Source organism: the organism of the source record quoted next, unplaced genomic scaffold (genome assembly GCF_019419815.1).
Source record: "Pyrus x bretschneideri cultivar Hongxiangsu unplaced genomic scaffold, Pyrus_bretschneideri_v1 Contig1, whole genome shotgun sequence".
Taxonomy (NCBI): domain Eukaryota; kingdom Viridiplantae; phylum Streptophyta; class Magnoliopsida; order Rosales; family Rosaceae; genus Pyrus; species Pyrus x bretschneideri.
This window is the reverse complement of record NW_025999390.1, coordinates 9,719,658-9,739,519: the sequence shown is the minus strand read 5'-3', so window position 1 is coordinate 9,739,519 and position 19,862 is coordinate 9,719,658. Positions and strand designations below refer to the sequence as shown.

The following is a 19,862-nucleotide window of genomic DNA, read 5'->3' as shown; positions in this document are numbered from 1 at the left end:
AGTAAAGATTCGTTAATCGTAAGCGGGGAAACACATACATTATTCTTTTTCTTTTACTCCAATTTATAATTATATAGAGATAATCATACGTCTTGACACATCTAAAATTATCCATATTTTGGGTAAGATCATAAAACGTATATTGGTTTTGTGCATCTGAAATATACCAATCACCACTACATATTTCATGCCTTAATTGCCCTCGTACGTAGACCAAACACGTACCCCCTATCACTCAGAATTTATAATATGCTTCAATTATTCTTGTCCACATTCTACGGCTCGTTACGTTTGTAGATGTTAAACTGCAGCTTCGTTCTATTCTTCAAAATTTGGGCCGAACCTCGATGATCCAGGCCCATAAATTTGATTAGTCGGTCAAGCCTGGTCCACTGTAGAAACCACTGTTGGCAGATTTACAATCTTCCAGGCTCGATTATTTCAGGTTGGGTTTAGGCCCATTTTTTCCAACGAGCCCACATCCAACTTTTCACAATATAAATAATAATTTCAAAAATAAAAAATCTCACTGACACCACCTTTATACCAATTTAGTGACAAAACATTTTATTCACTCCATTGATCACCGTTGAAATGCAAAGTGTAAATTGTAGAAATGGTTCCTCAATTTTAATCAAATTTGAGTAATGATCCATTAATTAAAAATCTATTATCATTGCTCCCTCAATTCATTTAAATGTGTAGCTATGGTCATTTTCGTCAAATTCGTTAGAATTTTGTCAAAATAAGTTATGTTGAAATGATCATTACTACAATTGGGGTCTCTCAACTCATCAGAACGTATAGATATGGTCTTTTTCATAAATTTCGTCAGAATTTTGTCAAAATGAGTTATGTTGGAATGACTATTGCTACAATTAGGTTAAAATTGAGGGACCATTGCTACAATTATATTTAAGTTGAGGGACCATTTCTTCAGTTGAATTAACGTTGAGGGACCAATGGTAATTAATTATTAGTTGAGGGACCAATTGTAATTAATTTTTAGTTGAGAGACCATTGTTCTAATTGAGTTAAAATTAAAAAAATCATTGCTACAATTTACTCAAATGCAAAATGAGATTTTTGAAGTGTCCATAATAACTATTTTATTTTATTCAGTGTTGTTACAAAAATATGGATTTGGATCCTCTCCTAAGCTCAGAATCCTGAGTCTACTGACCAAATTACACGGGTGGTTGGATTTTAATCCAACAGTTACAAATAAGGAATTATTCTAAAAATCATAATAATTGTAACCATTAGACTAAAATCTATCAATGCTTATGATTTGTTCAATAGGCTCATGATGCTAAAAGCCTACAGAGGATCCAAATCCCAAAAATATCACGTTGATATTGCGGTCGGGAATAACCAGAATGTTTCAAGCAAAAAATAATGTTAAATATATGACTCACAGAAAGTCCACAAAAATAATTGAATTTGAAATACAAGGAAGAAAGGGCTCTCTTTCTCTCTCCTTTCTCTGTCAGCTGATTTGCTTCAATTATCATCGTTCATCACCAACTCAGCTCTCTCTCTCTCCTCTCTCTCTCTCTCTCTCTCTCTTTCTCAAATGGGTTCGAGCAGCAGTCGACTGGGCTCGCGCCCATCTCGGCCCCAAGTCAATCGCACCGCCAGTCGTTCCATACTCTCCTCTTTCGTCTGCGGTGGCTCCTCCGCACGTGCTACTCAAGAGGTACCTTTTTTTCTTTTTCTTGATCAGTCCTCCACTAAAATCGATGCCTTTAATTCAATCGTCAATGCCCATTTTTGGATTTCTCATCATTTTTACATTTTTGGATGCAAAATTCGATTTTTATTGGTTTTGGATGATTTGGGATTTGATCATTTGGTGCAAATTTGAAGAATTTGAAGCTTTTTTTTTTCTTTAAATTATTTTTTTTTTTGGGGGGGGGGGGGGGGGGGGAGGGGGGGTTTTGATTTCTCTCATTTCGAGTTACAATCTAATAAAAATATACGGGAGTTGTCCAAATGATGCAGAAGATTGATCCTGTTCTCGGTAATATTCAGTTACTTTATTTTGTGTTATAATTTCCCTGCAAATGTGAATATTGAATTCATTTATTAGAACTGCTAATTATGTGATCGTGTTGTTGAAAAAGTTGGGGGATTTAGTTAATGGGGACATTGAATTGACGGTTCAAGTTATGTTTGTTTTAATGTATATGTTCAGTATAACAATTGTGAATGAAGCAAAAGGATTCAACTTTGTTTTCAGGTTCTGAACCATATTGTTTGATTTTTTTGATGATTTTGAATATGAACTTTAATGATGATTCCCGATGAGTGATTGGTGGGATGCTAAGGGAATGGTTGGAGAAAGGTTGATTATGATTGTAGAACTCGAAGGTTAAGGTTCTTAATGGTGCGGAGAAATGATTACATAGTCTTTTGCACAACTTATGTTCTTGAGCTGGGAATCAACCGTGGTGCTGATGTAGTGGTGTGAAGTGGTTTGTAGGATGTTTCTGTGTATATGCACCCATTCTCGGAAGATAGAGAAGATTTAAAAGTTTGGATGAGTATGGTATTTTGCTAGAATATAAGAATACAAGTGTGTGCATGTCTATTATTATTCATAGTAGTCCCATGATGAACGTTTAGGAATCCTCTGGAGAAGTGGGGGCATGTAATTAGATATCGAATGATTGCAGTTGTTTTTATTTAGTGCTTTCCGATGCACTTCTTAAGACAACCTTGATGTTATTATTTCCACAAAGTCATGCTTCAGTGTAATCTTGAAGCAGAAAATTTGCTTCTTGTTGATTTAGGTTGAGATACCTAGCATTAGTCCACTTAGTGTGTAACTGAAGTTATTTATTTCTGTGTTACTTGTGTTCACTTGGGAGTAAATGCTCATCTCTTCTGATGGACAGTATAGAAATGTAAGTTTAATACTTTTTTGGTGGCTCCAAAAACTGTAATGTTATGTAGTTGTTTTGATGCCTTGATAGTGCACTTGGTGGTTATACTCATATAAATAACAAAAAGAGACTCATTCTTTCAGTACTTTTCCTGCAGATGGAAGATCACTGCAGCTGTGTGTCTTGTGAAATGTGCAGAGCAATCTGATCGTGATATCAATCAAGTCCAGAACTCCGGAGAGGGAACCTTGTTGGTCTCCAGTACTGGATCACCGTTCACCTGCCCCGTTATTGAAATTGGATCATCATCTGAGCGCATTGTTGAAGAAGGTTTAAGCAGTGTTGACACAAGTAACCAGGGGAAGTGCTTGTCCAAAAGTAAAGAACTAATTCCTCATCAGGTAAGTGCTGAATATAGTCACGACCAATCTTGTATGGATAATAGTCCTACAGCTAGTACTTCGTTTAGACAACAACAATCTTCAGAAACAGTCTCTTTGAATCGCTCGGCTAATGTGGATGCGGTCAATGGCATTGACATTTCAGCAGACAAGAATGTATCTCAGACCTGTCCTGAGGTTATGTGTCCAAGTAGTTCGTCTCCACAAGGGATGCGGAATTCCCGTTCTCAGGAAGTGTCTGTTGAGAATCATGTGGCTGACGTAAGGGGTGTGCAAAGTTCAAATGCTGATACTGATTCTGCTAATGTTTCTGAAATTCCATCATCTTTTGACTCACGTGGAAATGATTCTCTACGGGAGGCAATACCTTCTGGTTTGGGATTCCTTGTGTCCAATAGGGAACAAGGCCAGGAAGATGGAAGTGTACTTCATGTTGACGTTATGAGCATTTCTTCCAACTTTTTGAGGAGTAGCAATGCTGATGCAAGTAATCGTGAGGCTAGAAGGAATGGCAGGCGACTGTTCTGGGATGCATTTTCAAGGCGCAGCTCCAGGAGATTCATTGATTCACCAACCATTCTTTTCTCTACTGATGATACTGAGGATATGGGATCTCATGACAGATGGCTACTTGGTTTGAGTGGTGATTTATTTGATGATGGGATTGGAGCTGATTCTGGTCACCGGGCCAGTAGAATTCCCTACTCGAATGAACGACGACGACATTCTAGATCTGAGGTGATAGTTTAGAACATTAACAAATATTATGATGTTTTCAGTTACGTGGTTGATCTGAAAATTGAATTTTTCTTCTTCTTTCATTTGGGAGAGTTTTGGGGCTTAAGTCTTAACTGTATATGTCTGTTCATTTACATGGTTTACAGACATATCATACATCAAAGGTACTTTTATACTTCCTTTATGAAGTGTTATATATGTTTTATGGGCCAGAGGAAACCAGTAGATTGTAGCAGCTTTATTTATTGGAGTCCCATTAGTAATTTTCATTGATTTGCATCTGCATGACTCTCTGTAGGTCTGGGAAAGACTTCGTGTTGGCCTTGATGATAATGGCCAGCGTAATACCTCTTGTCCCACAGGAATCCACCCTCGTGGCATGTGTTCATGTGGCTCATTCTCGACGACCGAAGAGTCTAGTACTCGGGCAAGTATATCAAGAATTGTCATGCTCGCTGAAGCTCTATTTGAGGTAATTTTCTTTCTATTTTTCTTGCATACGTCTTAAGTTAGGAGGGTATTTATGCAATACGTTCTTGCCTTTTGTGTTTACCTTGGGATGCTGTGATTTACCCTTGAAGCATGAAATTCTTTAATTTTTTCCTCTTTGGGGGCTAAACTTAATTAAATCAGGGATGAATTTAGTATATTCTTCTTTTTGAGGTCTATTTGATGGCTTTGGCTGCATGTTTACTGCTCTAGGTTGAACGGCTATGCTTTGGTTTTCGCAGTTTTTTTTTTTATCTATGTTGAGGGTCAAACATAGTGGCAGATGTTACACGAAAGATTACTGTTTACCTTATGAATGCATTACTCAAACCTAATTTTGTTGTAATGTGCAATGTGCAGGTTTTGGATGAAATTCACCGCCAACCTGTGTCACTTTCACTATCGATGGTCTCGGCTCCTGCCCCAGCATCTGTTGTTGATGGTTTTCCTCTTAAAAGTCACACAAAGGTTGACAAATCAAAGTCCGGGGATGATGCTGAGCAGTAAGTTTTACTTAAGTCATGCCCATTTTCTTTTGGCCTTAAATGATTCCATCAATAGGGAGCATGATGCATTTGTTTGATCATGGTGAGTTAATAATTGATAGGTGTTACATATGCCTCGCTGAGTATGAGGAAGGAGACAAAATTCGAGTTCTTCCCTGCCATCACGAGTATCACATGTCCTGCGTTGACAAGTGGCTCAAAGAGATACACGGGTATTGTCATTGCCATCCTGTTTTTCCCCCTTCATGATTGTCCTTCATTCCCCTATGATTTTTTTTTTTTTTTTCCACTGAAAGTCACTCCTACGTACTACAGGGTTTGCCCACTTTGCCGAGGAGATGTTCGTGAGGGTTTCACCGACTGTTCTGTCTCTAACTCAGAGATATCTTCTCTTTGATTTAATTGTACATACTACACAATAATGTAAATGGTTAAAGATGGTTCTTCGCATCTGCCACGACATGTATTTTGTCCCCCAATGCTAACTTGTATCTGAAATTTTCCGAAATCCATGATATTGTAGCGTCTTCCACTCTCGATGCGGAATTGTAGTACTTATATAATGATTGAGAAAATGAGATATTTATACATCAATGTGCATGTGTACCATCTTTGATGTTTATATGCAGAGAACACATTGGCATTTTTCAATTTTGCAGTTTTTTCCATTATTACCCTTGGTGCTTCTGTTACTTGATGGTGATGTGTTTCTTTATCTATTTCAAATGGTGGGTTTCTTGCTGGAATTATTGGTAACGTGCCTTCCGTTATTGCTAAAAGGCTTGTAGATTCCTCTGCTTTTACTTGAACGTGTAAAAGAAGTCTTTGCCAGTTTTGTCCTTATTGTAACGAGGAATTATATTTTGACCTGAGTCGTTTCTTTCTCTAACTGATCAATAGAATGACGACTCGGGGTTCATGTATCTGCAAAAAGTTCTTTTTGCTCTCGAATTTGCAGCTTGCTTGCATCACAAGCAACCCTTACTCCTGATGATCATGTTATGTTTCAATTGATTTGTTTCTTGTATTACACGCATGTTTGATATTTGCATGAATGTCCTTTGAGCAATGAGGACGAACACAGTGGCGGTCTTTTCATCTCAACAAAGCGGCTTTCAAATAATGAGTGAGAAGAGCTAAGAAAATAAAAATCAAGGAGCGAATCGAATTCCGAAACATTTAAGGAGATAATACATTGCCTGCATTTACAAATCAAACATAAAATTTGAATGCTTGGGAGAACAGAGTTCTTCTCTCGAAGTTCATACAACAGATTAGAAAAATGTATCACGTCAGTAGTCATGCCCCGGGATCCAAAAGGGATTCTGATTCTGATTCTGTTCTTGTGTATAAGCTGCCGGTTTCGATCTCAGCTTCCTAGGGGTGGTGTGAAGGTGATCATCACAGAAAGGATTGGTTTCATGGAACTTTGAGGTGTAATTGTGGTTGTTGTCAGGCGGCGGAGCAAACAGATTTGGGTGACAATTCTCCTCGTCATCTTGGAATGTAACCCATCGCGCTGAGTGGATACCGTGTTTCTCTCTTGCTGCATTTCTCACTCATCCCCAACATGCTCCTTGAATTCTTTCCTCACCACGTCCAGAACAACGCCTCCATACCGATCACACCACGACCTGAAAACGAAACAAAAATCAATGATGAATAAAAAGGAAAGTCTAAGGATGTGATGGTTTTAGTTGGTGAAGATTTTGCTCACTCGGGAAAGAACTTCTTCAGGTCAGCCTTGTCCACCGGAAGCCTTGTCGAAATCGCTTCAATTTGTTCATTCCTGAGTAAATCACAAGAACCAACCTCATATATTTTCAATACAAACGGATTTATTTTCAATGCCAGTGTGAATATTAAGAAAGTCTCGTCGAAAAGGCTTACGTGAATCGAAGATTTGGATTTGAAGCGCAAAGCTCTGTCTGAATTCTTGACAGTTCCTTCTTTATCTTCTCCCCTACAACCTTCAGGTCATAAAAAAACAAAACACAAGATTCAGTTTGAGATCAAGCTTCGAATATTCGCTGAAGATCATGAAATGAAATTGAACAATTACGAACCTTGTCAATGAAGAAATCAGAAGGAGAACCATCCGAGAGCAGCTTCCTTTTTATGAGCTTAGTGTCTGGCCCTTCACCCATGGAGCTTGGGACAAGCTTCAGGTGAACCTCACTATCTGATCTTTCGTTTAGCGGCAACGGAGTTGTCTCATTCTCTTCCGAGTCACTCCTCTTCCACTTCTTGAATCCATCAAAACCCCATTGCTTTTTCGCCGATTTCGAAGGTGTTTGTTCATTTTCATGGCCATGATCCTCCTGTCCCTCTCTCTGTTCTCTCTGAAACAGATTCCTAAACGGCTTCCTCCTCGTTCGATCTGCGCTCCCACTCTCTTTCATCGCAACCTGTGTCAAGCTTTCTGGCATGAGAATCGACGATTGATCTCCTGCTTCATGCTTAGAAGAGCTGGCGGAAGAGAATTTGGACGAGTCGGGCAGATCGAATATGCTCTTTTCTCCCCTGTTTTTCCCTTGTTTGAAAGGTGATACGAATCCCAACACCGAAGCTGCCCCTTTGATTTGCTTCACTGCCGAGCTGTGCTTCAATTTGTTCTTCGAATTTGAACTCCCTTTGTCTTTCGTTAGCAAGCATTTCTCGTCCTTCAAGTCAATTTCAGACCACTGCTCTTGATCTGCATTCTCTTTCAGGTCCTTCGCTGGCAGCGATCCTGAAGCGATTACATCTTTAGCCTCGACCTCAGCTCCCTGAGCTGCTAATCGCTGCAGCAACGGCCTCTTCGAAGAATGGTATTCGTCTTCCGATATGCATTTCGCATACAAGAGCTCCTAAACATTGTTTGGCAACTCAGAAAACCAAGAAAGAAAATCCAATCGAAATGAAAAGCCAAAAGGGATTTGATATTGCAGACTCGTTTTTTACCTGCAAGAACAGCAACTTGTCCCTCAGAATAACCGGCTGTTCGTGCTCCGCCACTGGTGAGGCGACAAGGGTTTCGAGCAAATGCAATCGGAAAGCGGAGACCTCGGTCTCAGCCAAGATCCCTTCTTTGTGTAGACCCATCAAGTTCATCATCTGGTGGAAAGAGTCCTGCTGCCACTTGAGGTTATCCGACTGCAGCTTCGAAAGCTTCTGCTCCGCCGCTGGCAACCGCCGCTTCTTGAAGCCGAAGGGAAGAATGGACTTGCACAGGGAGGTCATCGAGTCGTGGAGAGTGGAGTAGTATGTGGGCGCGTACGAATACACCATTTTTGAAATTCTGGGTTCTTGATTCGAATTGCCAAATGGGTTTAACAGAGATCGAATTTGGGAAGTTGCCAGAGTTTGAGTTTGGATTTGAATTTTAGTTTTTGTTTGCGAGTGTTGTTTGACAATTGAAAAATGTTTCCGGGAATTGCGGTATGTGGAGAAGATTAACGGTGGGTTCAGATTTTGAATTTTGGGCGACGGGAAACGGTCACTAGGAAACTAGCCGTTGTGGGGGGTCTGAAAGCGTAAAATACTAAAATCACATGGTGCGAAAAAAAAAAAGAAAGCAACGTCGTCGTTTGTTGCGTTTCCTTTCAATTTATTTTTCTTTCAACAAAGTTATACTTTTCTTCAACATTTTTGCGTTTTCGTATTATTGCAACCGTCATATGCCATTAGAGCTCAAGAAAAAAAAAATAGGATGTTAATAAAACAATAAGGTCAGTAATGCTTTATACGCGAAATGTTAGGCAGTCATGTATCAACACATGCTAAATATAAAAAAAAAAAAAAAGTGCAGCAAAGATAAGAATGTTTTGTTTGATGTGCGAGGACACAAGAAATGACATGATTAAGAACAAGAATATTCGAGGTAAAGTAGGAATGACCGCAATTGAAGATAAAATGAGAGAAAATCGGTTTAGGTGGTTTGGATATATGAAACAAAGACCTATAGATGCTCCAGATAAAAAATGCAATTATGAGATACATGCTCAAGGCCAAAAATGTAGAGGAAGACCTAGAAAAACTTGAAAAAAGATTTTTAAAAAAACATAGAGCATTTGGAGCTAACGGAAGACTTGACTGCAAAACCAAGTGCAGAGTGGTAGTTTAGAATTGATACGATCAACCCGACTTAATAGGATAAAAACTTCTTGTTGTTGTTGATGGTAGATGATTTGTGCAACTCCTTGTATTCCTAAATTTTTTAAAATCAAGCATTCAAATTCTAAAATTGTTCAAAAATAATTGTTGAACTTTGAAATGTTGTGATAAGATGAAAATATAAGCCAAGATTTCATATCGTCTCAGACTTTCACCTTCTATCTTAACTCGTATTTCGCCTCAGTTTTGATTACGATATGGTCTTGATTTTGACATAATCCAAAACGTATCAATTTCTAAAAAAAAAATTCTAAGAAGATTGATTTTCTAACAAGGTGAAACAAAGCAATCCACATGCCATGTCTCATTCTATTCGTGCTATGTCTTAGTCACATATCACTTACGAAAACTTTGAAACGTTTTGGACTCTTGCGTCACTTCGATCAAAAGAAAGAATCAAACGAATAATTAATCAAATCTCATCTTAAATCCTTGCCTAATCATCTCTCCATCTCTATAATCAAGATAAAGATTAATTAGCTAATTTTGGGCGGCCATTCTTTAGTGACCTCCAGCTAGTCAGTAGTGACTCCAAAACAAGGATTAGGGTGGGAGGAAAAGAAGAAGATTTTACCAAATTAGGATTGAATCCCAGGAGAAAATGACGTTCCACCTCCAACTTAAATGTCTTTTATTAATATATTTTTTCGGTCGTATTATAGATAATTGAATCTTTTACGTGGTCTAATCTTAACTCACTTTTTAATTTTTAAGACGAACATGTTCAATGGAAATAACTTGCCGTTAGATTTTGCCTACCCAACAACTGAGCAAGACAGGATGGCGCGGGGGGTGCAAATCCCCTTTTTACCCAAACCCGGTTGTCGTTGTTTGCTCTGATCCTTCATTTCACACAAATTCACTTGCTTCACTCAATTTTCAACTTCATCCCTCAATCTCAAGGCTCAAGCATCACCACCTCTAAGACTCACCCACTAACAAGAGAACTTAAGCAAGAACACCGCACCAAACTTTTATACCTTACTTATTCAATGAATAATTCATGAATCCGTCACTGCCCATCTTCCTCGCCACTTGAGTCAACTGCACAAATTTAATGATTTTTTATTTGCAATATCAAATTGTAATAATCTCACCATGATTTCCCTTAATTGGAATCCAAGATTGGTAATAACATTTGATTAGTACAACCACAAATGATTTGCACTAAACAAGATAAAGGTCGACCAAGAAACCAAACTGTCCTATAATTAACCTGTTATTGTCCCACCAGTCACATGAGTGGAACCTTTTCTCTCATTTGATATTCAATTTCAAGGTGGGGAGAAAGAATGGATGGATAGTGATATGCAGTGTAATTAGATTCATTCACAAAAGTGATTTTGTCAAACCGAAAATAGTCCCTGATAGGGTCGGTCCAGAGATTTTTTAGGCCCGAGGCGATGCAAAAAAAATGTGTTCTCACTTCATATAAAAAAATTATTTGTTTTTACACGTAAGACATCGATAAAATTATATTTACAAAAGCACTTCAAACTCAGTAATTTAGAAACACGGAAAAACTAATTTATTTTGTATCGAGAAAAGGAAACCAAAAAACTTCAAGCTTATAAGTAAATAAATGATGAGTTTTGACTTCCATCGGAACTTTTAAAGTATTTTTGTATAAATCGTAAAATGTTTTTTCTTATTTACTAACCTCATCAATATAAGAATAAAAAAATAATGATACTTTCGAGTCTTTAAGGATATGTATAAGTAATGACTGAGCTCCAATTAACCATTTTGATGACACGTCATATAATTTGCAAATTTGGTCTAAAAATTTAGTCTATGTATTACCCCTTGTTGAAAATTAGACTTGAATTGGAACAAATTTTTAAAAATAACAACCCACATAGTTACTAGCTAGTAATTAAAAATAAATTAACAACCAAACAAAAATTTGTAAAAATTGAAAAAAATAAACATGCACATAGCATTTCAAACTTAGGATCTCTCGTTAATTTTAAATACAAAAACCATTGCTTCTAATTAAACTTTTGATCATTTAGCCAAATTTTATAAATTTATATTGTTATGAAAAGAAATTTGTAAAAATTTAGAATTTAAATAAGCACACATAGTATTTTGAACCCAATACCTCTTCATCAATTTCAAACAACAAAACCACTGGTTCTAGTTAAATTTCTTTATCATTAAACTAAATTTTATAAATTTATACTCTTATGAAAACGTATATAAATATGACACACTAATAATTTTGGTGCCCCTAATTTTTTTGGGCCCCAGACGGCCACCCTGCCCGCATTGGGCCTGGGGCGGCCCTGGTCCCTAAGATTGATATCTCTTTATTTTGGTTCATGAGATTTAAAATAGATAAAAGTGATCCCTGAGTTTGTCCACCATCAATTATTTTAGTCATTCCGTGAAAAATGTCCGTTAAATAAGGACCAAAATGACAAAAATACCCTTAAATTTTGTCAAATCATTTTGGCCCATTGTTTATTAATGAAGGGTATTTTTGTCATTTTAGTGTTTATTTAACAAAGATTTTCAAGGAATGACCAAAATGATTAAAGTTGGATAAACTCATGGACCACTTCTATTGCTTTTAAATCTCTAAAACTAATATGAAGAATTATAACAATTTCAAAAACTATATTTTAGATAAAATCCCTTTTGTCAATAAAAGCACTTTTATGTATTTTGAATATTCCACCCCTATTGGACATCACTTGTTGGTTAATAATTGGGAAATCATTGAAGTTTTAACCGTGCTTAACTCTTTACAGTAAGTAAATAGGTATTAATTCTGTAAATTGGCACATATAATAAAGTAACTTACAAAAAAGATAGGAAGCTGTTATTGGTACTTCCAAGAACTCAATTCATACTCCTTCTATATTTTTAACTTATCTATTTTAATTCTTTTAATGTGATTTTCGATTTTGCCCTTATATTGTTTTTAATGTGCACAAAATTTTGAAAACCTCATTTAAGTATAATTTTGATGACTTAAATAAATTGGTGGGAATGCTTAGATTTTGAGCATGTTTTTCTTTTCTTGAAAGCCTCACTAATCTTTCATTTGAAATTGACTTTGCTTACGAAAAAAAATTGGAGGGATTTCTGGTAGATTTATTTATTTTTTCCAGATTTGCTCTAGTAATGAAAAAAATTGATACAAAATAAACCAGAAACAATGATCCCAGATTTGAATTTCTACACAAAAGAACCATGTGTTCAATACAATAATATAACCCAGAACACAAAAGAGAGAACAATTTCCAAAATCTAAACACTATTACTAGAATCCCAAACAGATCCATGAAAAAAATCAAAGGGAAACAAAATATGATAAAATATAATTTGAATTTCAAATCGCATAACAAATAACAGTCAATGTAATTAAAATCCAAAGCAACCCAATGGAAAAAAACTCCAAAACTTAATTTCCCGGGAAAACAATGAAAAACGAAAAATGAGTGGGAAGCTGTAAGTAGGCTCATTGTTTATGGTAGATTTGATACAGAAACGAAAAAAATTATACAAAATAAAATTGTTGCTAAGCAAAGGCAACAAGTAATCTTTCTAAAATACAACATAATAGTTGTGGTGTCATAGTTCGTATCTTGAACATCATAACGAGAAATAATCGCATGTTTTTCCCTTCTGAAATTTTAACCATGGCAAAATTAAACAATTCACAAGAACTAAACATAACATCCAAACAATCTTAAAAAAGAAAGTTCCATCGAATCGTTCTCGATCATGTCCAAATTCTCTGTATGGATTTCAACAGCTTAGCTATATATATGTGTTCAGAATGGTTGTGTTAGCCACATAAGCCTGAAGCATGTTTCCATTTTCATGATAATCACACCCTAATTCTTATGTAGGCCTCAGAGTCTTTTGCACATAAGGTCTACTGGAAAACCTCAAAGTAAACAATTGTAAAGCCGACTTGTTTCTAGAGCACAGAAGGTCTTTACAACTCCCTATAAATATTTATGTCATACTTAATGAGGTTTTTAAGATTGTAGACTTTAAAAGTAATATAGGGTAAAATCGAGAAATCACATTAACAGAATTAAAATAGATAAATTAAAAATATAGAACGAGTGTGGATTGAGATTATAGAAGTGCCAATAACAGCTCCTAAATGATACTTAAAAAAATTCAATTATACGAGTCAGACTATAATTTATTTCTAATGAGAAAACAAACAAGTATTTTTCCAAAATATGCATAAACTATTTACTCACACAAAGACTACTTGGCAACTATTCACTTCAACAAAAACTTGTGGTAGGTAAGCAATTAGCACCACAAGGTCAATCCTTCAAACTTCAAACCAACTCTACAACTGCAACTGCAAGCTCAATCAATATTTTACAATTTTAATTTAACAAATTACCAATACAATTACTAGGAGCTAATCTCCATTCTGCAACATGGGCAATGAGCATTGCTGTGAAGCCATGGAATCATGCAACCAGAGTGGAACCTGTGGGCACAGGGCAGGTTCACCAGGGTCTCACCTGGACTGAACCTTTCCAGGCAGACTGCACACTCATCCTGGTCTGATGATTTCCAGGACAACTTTGACCAGCTGAACTTCTTTGATCCACTTGTGCTACTGCTACTCTTTGTAGCTCCATACACTTCTATCTGCAACTCTCCGAGCACCACAGATGATCTTCCTCCTCCATCCACACTTTTCAGTCCTTTGTTGTTACTATTATTGTGCCTAAATTCATCATAAGTATTAAAAAAATACATAATTTAAAACATATTGAAAATCGGGGGACAAAAATAAATAGGGAAGTGCAGAAGAATAAAAAGTCAGAAAATCTATTCCCCTCACGTATATAGCAGGCTAGCAGCAAGAACCATTATTGGTAAGAAATTCTATGTGCAGGAAAGAAACAGTCGTTTCGTCGATGTTGTCAATAAGCATCAATAACATGGATATGGAGGCATTATTGATATGCAATCGACAGTTTGTTTCATAGACGGACTACCATATTGGTAAATTAATTATTTATACCTTTTGAGTTGTGATTTTCTTTGTGTTCTCAGTCTTTCATCTAGTCTCCCCTTTGCTTCTCTGGCTTCCACTCCCAGCTTCTCATCCATGTATGCTTGGTTCAGTATGCTTCGTTGCTTTTTGTTCAATAGTTAATATTGAGATTAATGATTCAAACATGCAAAATGAAACAATGATCATGAAAAATCATCCAAGCAACAAGAGAAAAATATATTTGCTTGTAATTGAATCGGTAGGATAGCGATTTTCACCCTCTTGTTTTTCTCGATTGATTCTTCTTTGATTTATTCGTTTTAAAAATCAGAAACAAAATTAGAGGGGTAAGAGAAATGAAGAGTGCGAAAAACATTCGTATTGTGTTATGTGGAAGATTGAGAGAAAGAAAGAAAGAATTACCAGTGGAGAAGTGGAGGTGTGGTGAGATTCATGGTTGCTAGCATACAAACAGAAACAAGAGCGCCTGGTGCTGCCATGGATGCCGCCGACACACGGTGGCTCTCCGCTCTGACGGACTCGTCTCCTCCGAGCGCTTTCCACACCAGGAAGCATTCCAGCCATTAATTTCAACCTCGAAATTACGACGGCACAAAACCCAACAAGAAAACAAGTGTTGTTTTAGAGACGGTTAAACGTCCTACTACTGGTAAAATAATTTGTGTTTAGAGCAGTCAGGTTTTCGATGCGAGACAGAGAAAGAGCAAACGCAAAGTAAAAGATGACGAGACAAAACCAAAGAAAAGGTGAGAGAAATGAGGTGGAAAGGGTGAGGAAGTTTCAGCGCAACTTCACCGAAAAGCTTCCACCAAGTCCAAGCAGAAGAAAAGTAAAAGATGAGGGGACAAAACACAATAAACAAAAGGTGAGAGAAATGAGATGGAAAGGGAGAGGAAGTTTCAGTGCAACTTAACCGAAAAGCTTCCACCAAGTCCAACCGGTTTGTGTCAGACACCGGTGCTGAGTGTTGCTATGAACAGAAAACCTGGCACTTATCATAGTAAGCCACATGATCAACCACATCTCTTCTTGTAATGTTTCTTTGGCCTTTATAGTAATTTTCTCTTCTTTTTCTTTTTACCAAACGATACGGTTAAGTCTTACAATATATTACTACTAATGTGGTTTAAATTAGCCTTTGATGAGAACCGAATTTAAGACCTCTCATTTACAGGTGAAGAAAAATGATACTAGACCGTAATACTAAGTTACAAGTGAATGGTTTTAGCTGTGTACTTCATTTCTTTATAGTAATTAAATGACTTTTCTTGGCTGCACCAAGTGAATAGTTCTGGTTGTGTACTTCCATTTCTTTTGTTTTCTGTGTTTAGGTAAGAAGGTAGTGATTTTGGACTTTCTTTTATGCACTCTTTCAACGAATCAAGTAGAATTAAAAGAAAAAAAATTAGAGGAGAAAATGAGAAATCTGACCAGTTAGATGGTTAGACAATCTTACAAGTAAAAGAAATGTATTATATGGAGGCCCGGCCGGCTTCTAAAAATAGTGGAATAAGGTGATACAACCTTTATATAACATATAAATATGTACAAGTTAAGTCACGTATCAAGATCTTAAATCTTAAACACAAAAAACAGAAGAAATAAAGATTCTGTTTAGGATACTGTATGTTTATTTTTAGTTTTACAGATTTACAAACTGCCCAGCCATGAAGATACTCTGAGTCGAAAAGCCCTTTTTTTTTTTCTTTAGCTTTTCAAACTTTCAATAATAATTAAGAAAACACAAAAACAAAAATATAAAAAGAATCAGACCAACAACAAAAAACAAAACATGTATATTGAGTTTATATATATCTATTCAATAATTTTACCTCCCTTCTGTAAAAAAAAATGTATTTTGCCTTCCTCAATCTCTCATTTTTTTTGAGGTAATCAGGATTATTTTTATCTCTTTTCAATAATTGATGATCCAAATATTGGATATTTTTAATATTTATTACTGAAAATGTGACTTTACCCCTTCAAACTCAATTTTTTTTACATAAAACCCACAATAATATATTTTTCTAACAAAAACCCAATGACTAGGCTCCATCTAAGCAAATTACCTAATTGAGATTGTGTGTCATATTTAATATTATTTGGATTCCCCAAATTACCCTCAGTTAAGTCATTATAGCAGTTTATGTTGATATCAAAATTAAAATGGAAAGCTTTTTTAATTTTCTTGTAACGTGTGTAATGGCTTTGAAATTTTAGTTGATGTAGGAATAAAAATTCAAAACGTTTTGAATTCAACAATAAATTTTCAGATTAATATACCCTATTGCGATTTAATAAAAAACATGCTTTTGTTTTCTTTAAAACAAAAGGGGTAAAAAATGATGTGTCTAGTATGTTTTGTTTTATTTTTCGAACATCAATGTACCTATTTTTTTTGTTTTGAAAAGATTAGTGTACCTACTTAGTACTAATAGTTTTGGTCATTTTGAAAAATAATGCACCTGTTATTAAATTCTTGAATCTGGAAAATATAGGTAAATTAATCATACATGTTTATCATGGATCCTGAGCCTCTATTAGGTGGCATATTGTTAATATTTCTCATATAAAATGTATTTATCATTTAAATTAGTGAATCTACAAAATATAGGTAAATTAATTTGTATAGGTAAATTAGTATAATATTTCATACATGTTTGTCATGCATCCCGAGCCTCTATTAGTAGGCATATTATTGGTATTTCTCATATAAATATACTTATTAGGCAAACTATTGATGTTTCTCATATAAAATATATTTTATTATTTACATTAGTGAATCTACAAACTATAGGTAAATTAGTATAATATTTCATACATGTTTATCATGCATTCTGAGCCTTTATTAGTAGGCATATTATCGATATTTCTCATATAAATACACTTATTAGGCATACTATTGATATTTCTTAGATAAATATACTTATTATTTAATCAACAAAATATAGGTAAATTTGTTGGTATAATATATTAACAGTATAGGAGCTTGTTGCTCATCATAATTAGGGTGAGTTATGATAACCTTTATTGACTTAATTAGGGAGTTGTGGCATAAGTTGTAAATATATTGTAACAATAGGTCACTTTTTTGCTTACATGTCAGTTTGTTTGAAAATTGGGTTTTATTTAGAGATTTAAATTTATATGGGTTTTTGTTTATGAAATGTAATTTGCCTGGGCTTATATCTAAAGAACCCTATTTATTATTGTGATGTTGATTTTAGAGAGAACATAATAGGACCAATCGACTATTGAGTTTATTCTATCCGTCAATTCGGTCTTATTCATTGTGATAGTGATCTGACTTGTTGATTGGTTGATCAGACTGCCTTATTAAAGTTTCTCTAAAAAGAGTTTGTTCATTACTTACGTATGACGTCTTGCCGTAAAATTAAAAAGTCAGTTTGATTGTATGTATGAATGACCCCTTATCCCACATTTGAAACGATCCTTTAGAAATGAATCTTATCAAAATTCAAAACAAGACATCACACGTAGAGAATCACTAAAGCGAGGACGAGGAGTGATAATATTCTCTCAATGAACAAAGCATACGTATCAACCCCAATCCCACTTCTACAATATTGTACTACAGAAAGGATATGGATAAAGATTCTCATCATCTGAGCTGCTAAGTGGGAAGAGCACAACAAGGACTAATGATCTTACGAACTTATATTAAAATTGGATTTGGGCCTTGTAATATTCTTTTATCCGACAATGCGATACTCTAAACTACTCTAATTTATGATCAGAAAAATTTGAATTGAGGCAAAGGATAAGCAACACAGTTCTAATCAACTTACTTAACTCACATTGACATCAAAATCTCATCTCCCAATCATGGAGTAATAGTTTTCTTAATTGGGCAACAAGATATGTTCAAGCCCATATTCCAATTTTGCATTCGAGCCCAGCTCATATTTCATGCAAATGGACCCCAACATTAGCCTTCAAATTTTGGGCCCATCCTAGTTTTCAGATATATATCAAAAGATAAAATTGAAAAAAAAAAAAAAAAATCCTGAAAAGAGCGATAACCTCTGAATAAAGTCAAAAGAACAGAAACCCCAAGAGCATCCCATGAAATCCGGACCTCAATGAGTTGGTTTCACTCTCACGTCCCCCCCATCCCGTATTCCCATTTTTCAAAACCCCGAACCCTACGTGTCCTCATCCGTCTTTCACCTCACCCACGGGCCTCCTCCTCCTCCTCCCAAATAAAAACACAAATAACACCGCCACCACCCCAACCTCTCCACACACAAATCAAAATAATGGAGAACAACCAGGAACCCTGCTCCCCAAACTCTCTCAAACAAAAGCTCCGCTCCTCCCTCTGCATAATCCCATGCTTCCCTACTCCCAAAAATTACCACCACGGCGCCCTCACGGCGCCTCCCACCCCGAACGGGGCTGATAATGTCAGCCTCGTGCGGACCTCTTTATTCTCCCCTAATTCTCGGTCCTCGCGATCTAGCCATCGCCATCACCACAACAACAGTCATTACGAGTTTGCGGAATTGAAAGACAAGTGCAAGAATTTGATTGGGCGCATGCATGGACGTGGCAACGGCCACGGCCACGTGGGACGGAGGCATCATTCATCCTCTGCCGATTTTAAATATGACGCACTCAGCTACGCCCTCAACTTTGATCACGAGGAGACCGACCTCGAGGATTACCCGCTCCGGAGCTTCTCCTCGAGATTGCCGCATTCGCCCCCTCAATCCTCGCAGGAGTCCTCCTCCGTGGCTTCACCGTCTGCGTCCAAGGAGATAACTGCCTATAGCTAGCTTATGATCTAAAGGGTTTTCATGAAATGTGATTAAATTATTCATGTGCAATACACATGAACGCAGATATGGTTTGTAAATATTCATGGGGGGGGTGTATATATATTGGCACGGTTACCGTAATATGTTGCGATGGTTTCTTCCCTTTAATTTAGTTTTCTCCAGACATTTTTCTTTTGCGAATGACCAGTATACTGAATTAGGTTAAATTTCTAGTTTATATTTTCGCTGGGAAATTTGGAAATAAATGCTGGCTGTCAAGTATATATTTTGGGATTAGCTTAATTATCATCATTGGATCATCACGAATTTCAAGTCGTAATTAAATTTAATAGAATCTGAATGAATTTGCATGATTATTTTCACCCATCAATTAGATTTGCAGAATTTCCCAGCATGTATAATTAACTACAATTGCAATTTGCATGGACCTTTTTTCTGTATTAATGCATGCATGCATGATTCAGGCCCAGTTTTGAATCGGTAAATAGTGAATGAAGAAGACAATGCCCATGCTACGGGAACGAAGTTTAAACTTTTAGGTATCATGGACGGAGTTAGAATTTTTTTTTAAGCAAGGGCAACCTTAATCTAGTTATATATACTTGAGAAAAAAATTCATCATATCTTGTATAATTTCACCGCCTTTTTTTTCTTGTAAAACTTCATTAGGCCACAACTTGTAGGAATTTTTTTACAGTAATGGACTATATGAGAATATAAATTGCAAGTAGTAAAATTATGATAAATTCAAGTTATATGTCTTTTTATTTATATTCATTAAAGGGAGCATGAATAACATGATCAATATGTTCCTCTAGTGAGCCTTAACTGTCTCCATCCATGTTATGTATACTTAACAATAATAAGAAATCAAA

At 36.0% G+C, this 19,862-nt stretch overlaps 3 protein-coding genes and 1 non-coding gene across 4 annotated transcripts; 2 read left to right on the top strand and 2 right to left on the bottom strand.

Annotated features, from left to right (window-relative positions):
* Nucleotides 1-1,508: 1,508 nt before the first annotated feature.
* On the top strand, nt 1,509-5,616 carry LOC103930767. Its single transcript, XR_007258563.1, has 6 exons — nt 1,509-1,699; nt 3,046-4,027; nt 4,326-4,499; nt 4,877-5,019; nt 5,124-5,234; nt 5,338-5,616. It is a non-coding gene; the product is annotated as an uncharacterized LOC103930767 (transcript).
* Nucleotides 5,617-6,167: 551 nt separating this feature from the next.
* On the bottom strand, nt 6,168-8,672 carry LOC103930768. Its single transcript, XM_009340139.3, has 5 exons — nt 7,966-8,672; nt 7,089-7,871; nt 6,913-6,992; nt 6,740-6,811; nt 6,168-6,656 (listed from the first exon to the last, which is right to left on the bottom strand). The coding sequence occupies exons 1-5, from the start codon at nt 8,290-8,292 to the stop codon at nt 6,578-6,580; spliced, it is 1,341 nt and encodes a 446-aa protein (XP_009338414.2). The 5' UTR covers nt 8,293-8,672; the 3' UTR covers nt 6,168-6,577.
* Nucleotides 8,673-13,432: 4,760 nt separating this feature from the next.
* Nucleotides 13,433-14,828, bottom strand: LOC103930769 (probable E3 ubiquitin-protein ligase RHY1A). Its single transcript, XM_009340141.2, has 3 exons — nt 14,588-14,828; nt 14,192-14,307; nt 13,433-13,891 (listed from the first exon to the last, which is right to left on the bottom strand). Exons 1-3 carry the CDS (start codon nt 14,747-14,749, stop codon nt 13,570-13,572), a joined length of 600 nt encoding a protein of 199 aa, XP_009338416.1. The 5' UTR covers nt 14,750-14,828; the 3' UTR covers nt 13,433-13,569.
* Nucleotides 14,829-18,465: 3,637 nt separating this feature from the next.
* Nucleotides 18,466-18,984, top strand: LOC103930787. Its single transcript, XM_009340161.2, has one exon. The coding sequence runs from the start codon at nt 18,466-18,468 to the stop codon at nt 18,982-18,984; it is 519 nt and encodes a 172-aa protein (XP_009338436.1).
* The last annotated feature ends 878 nt before the right edge of the window (nt 18,985-19,862 follow it).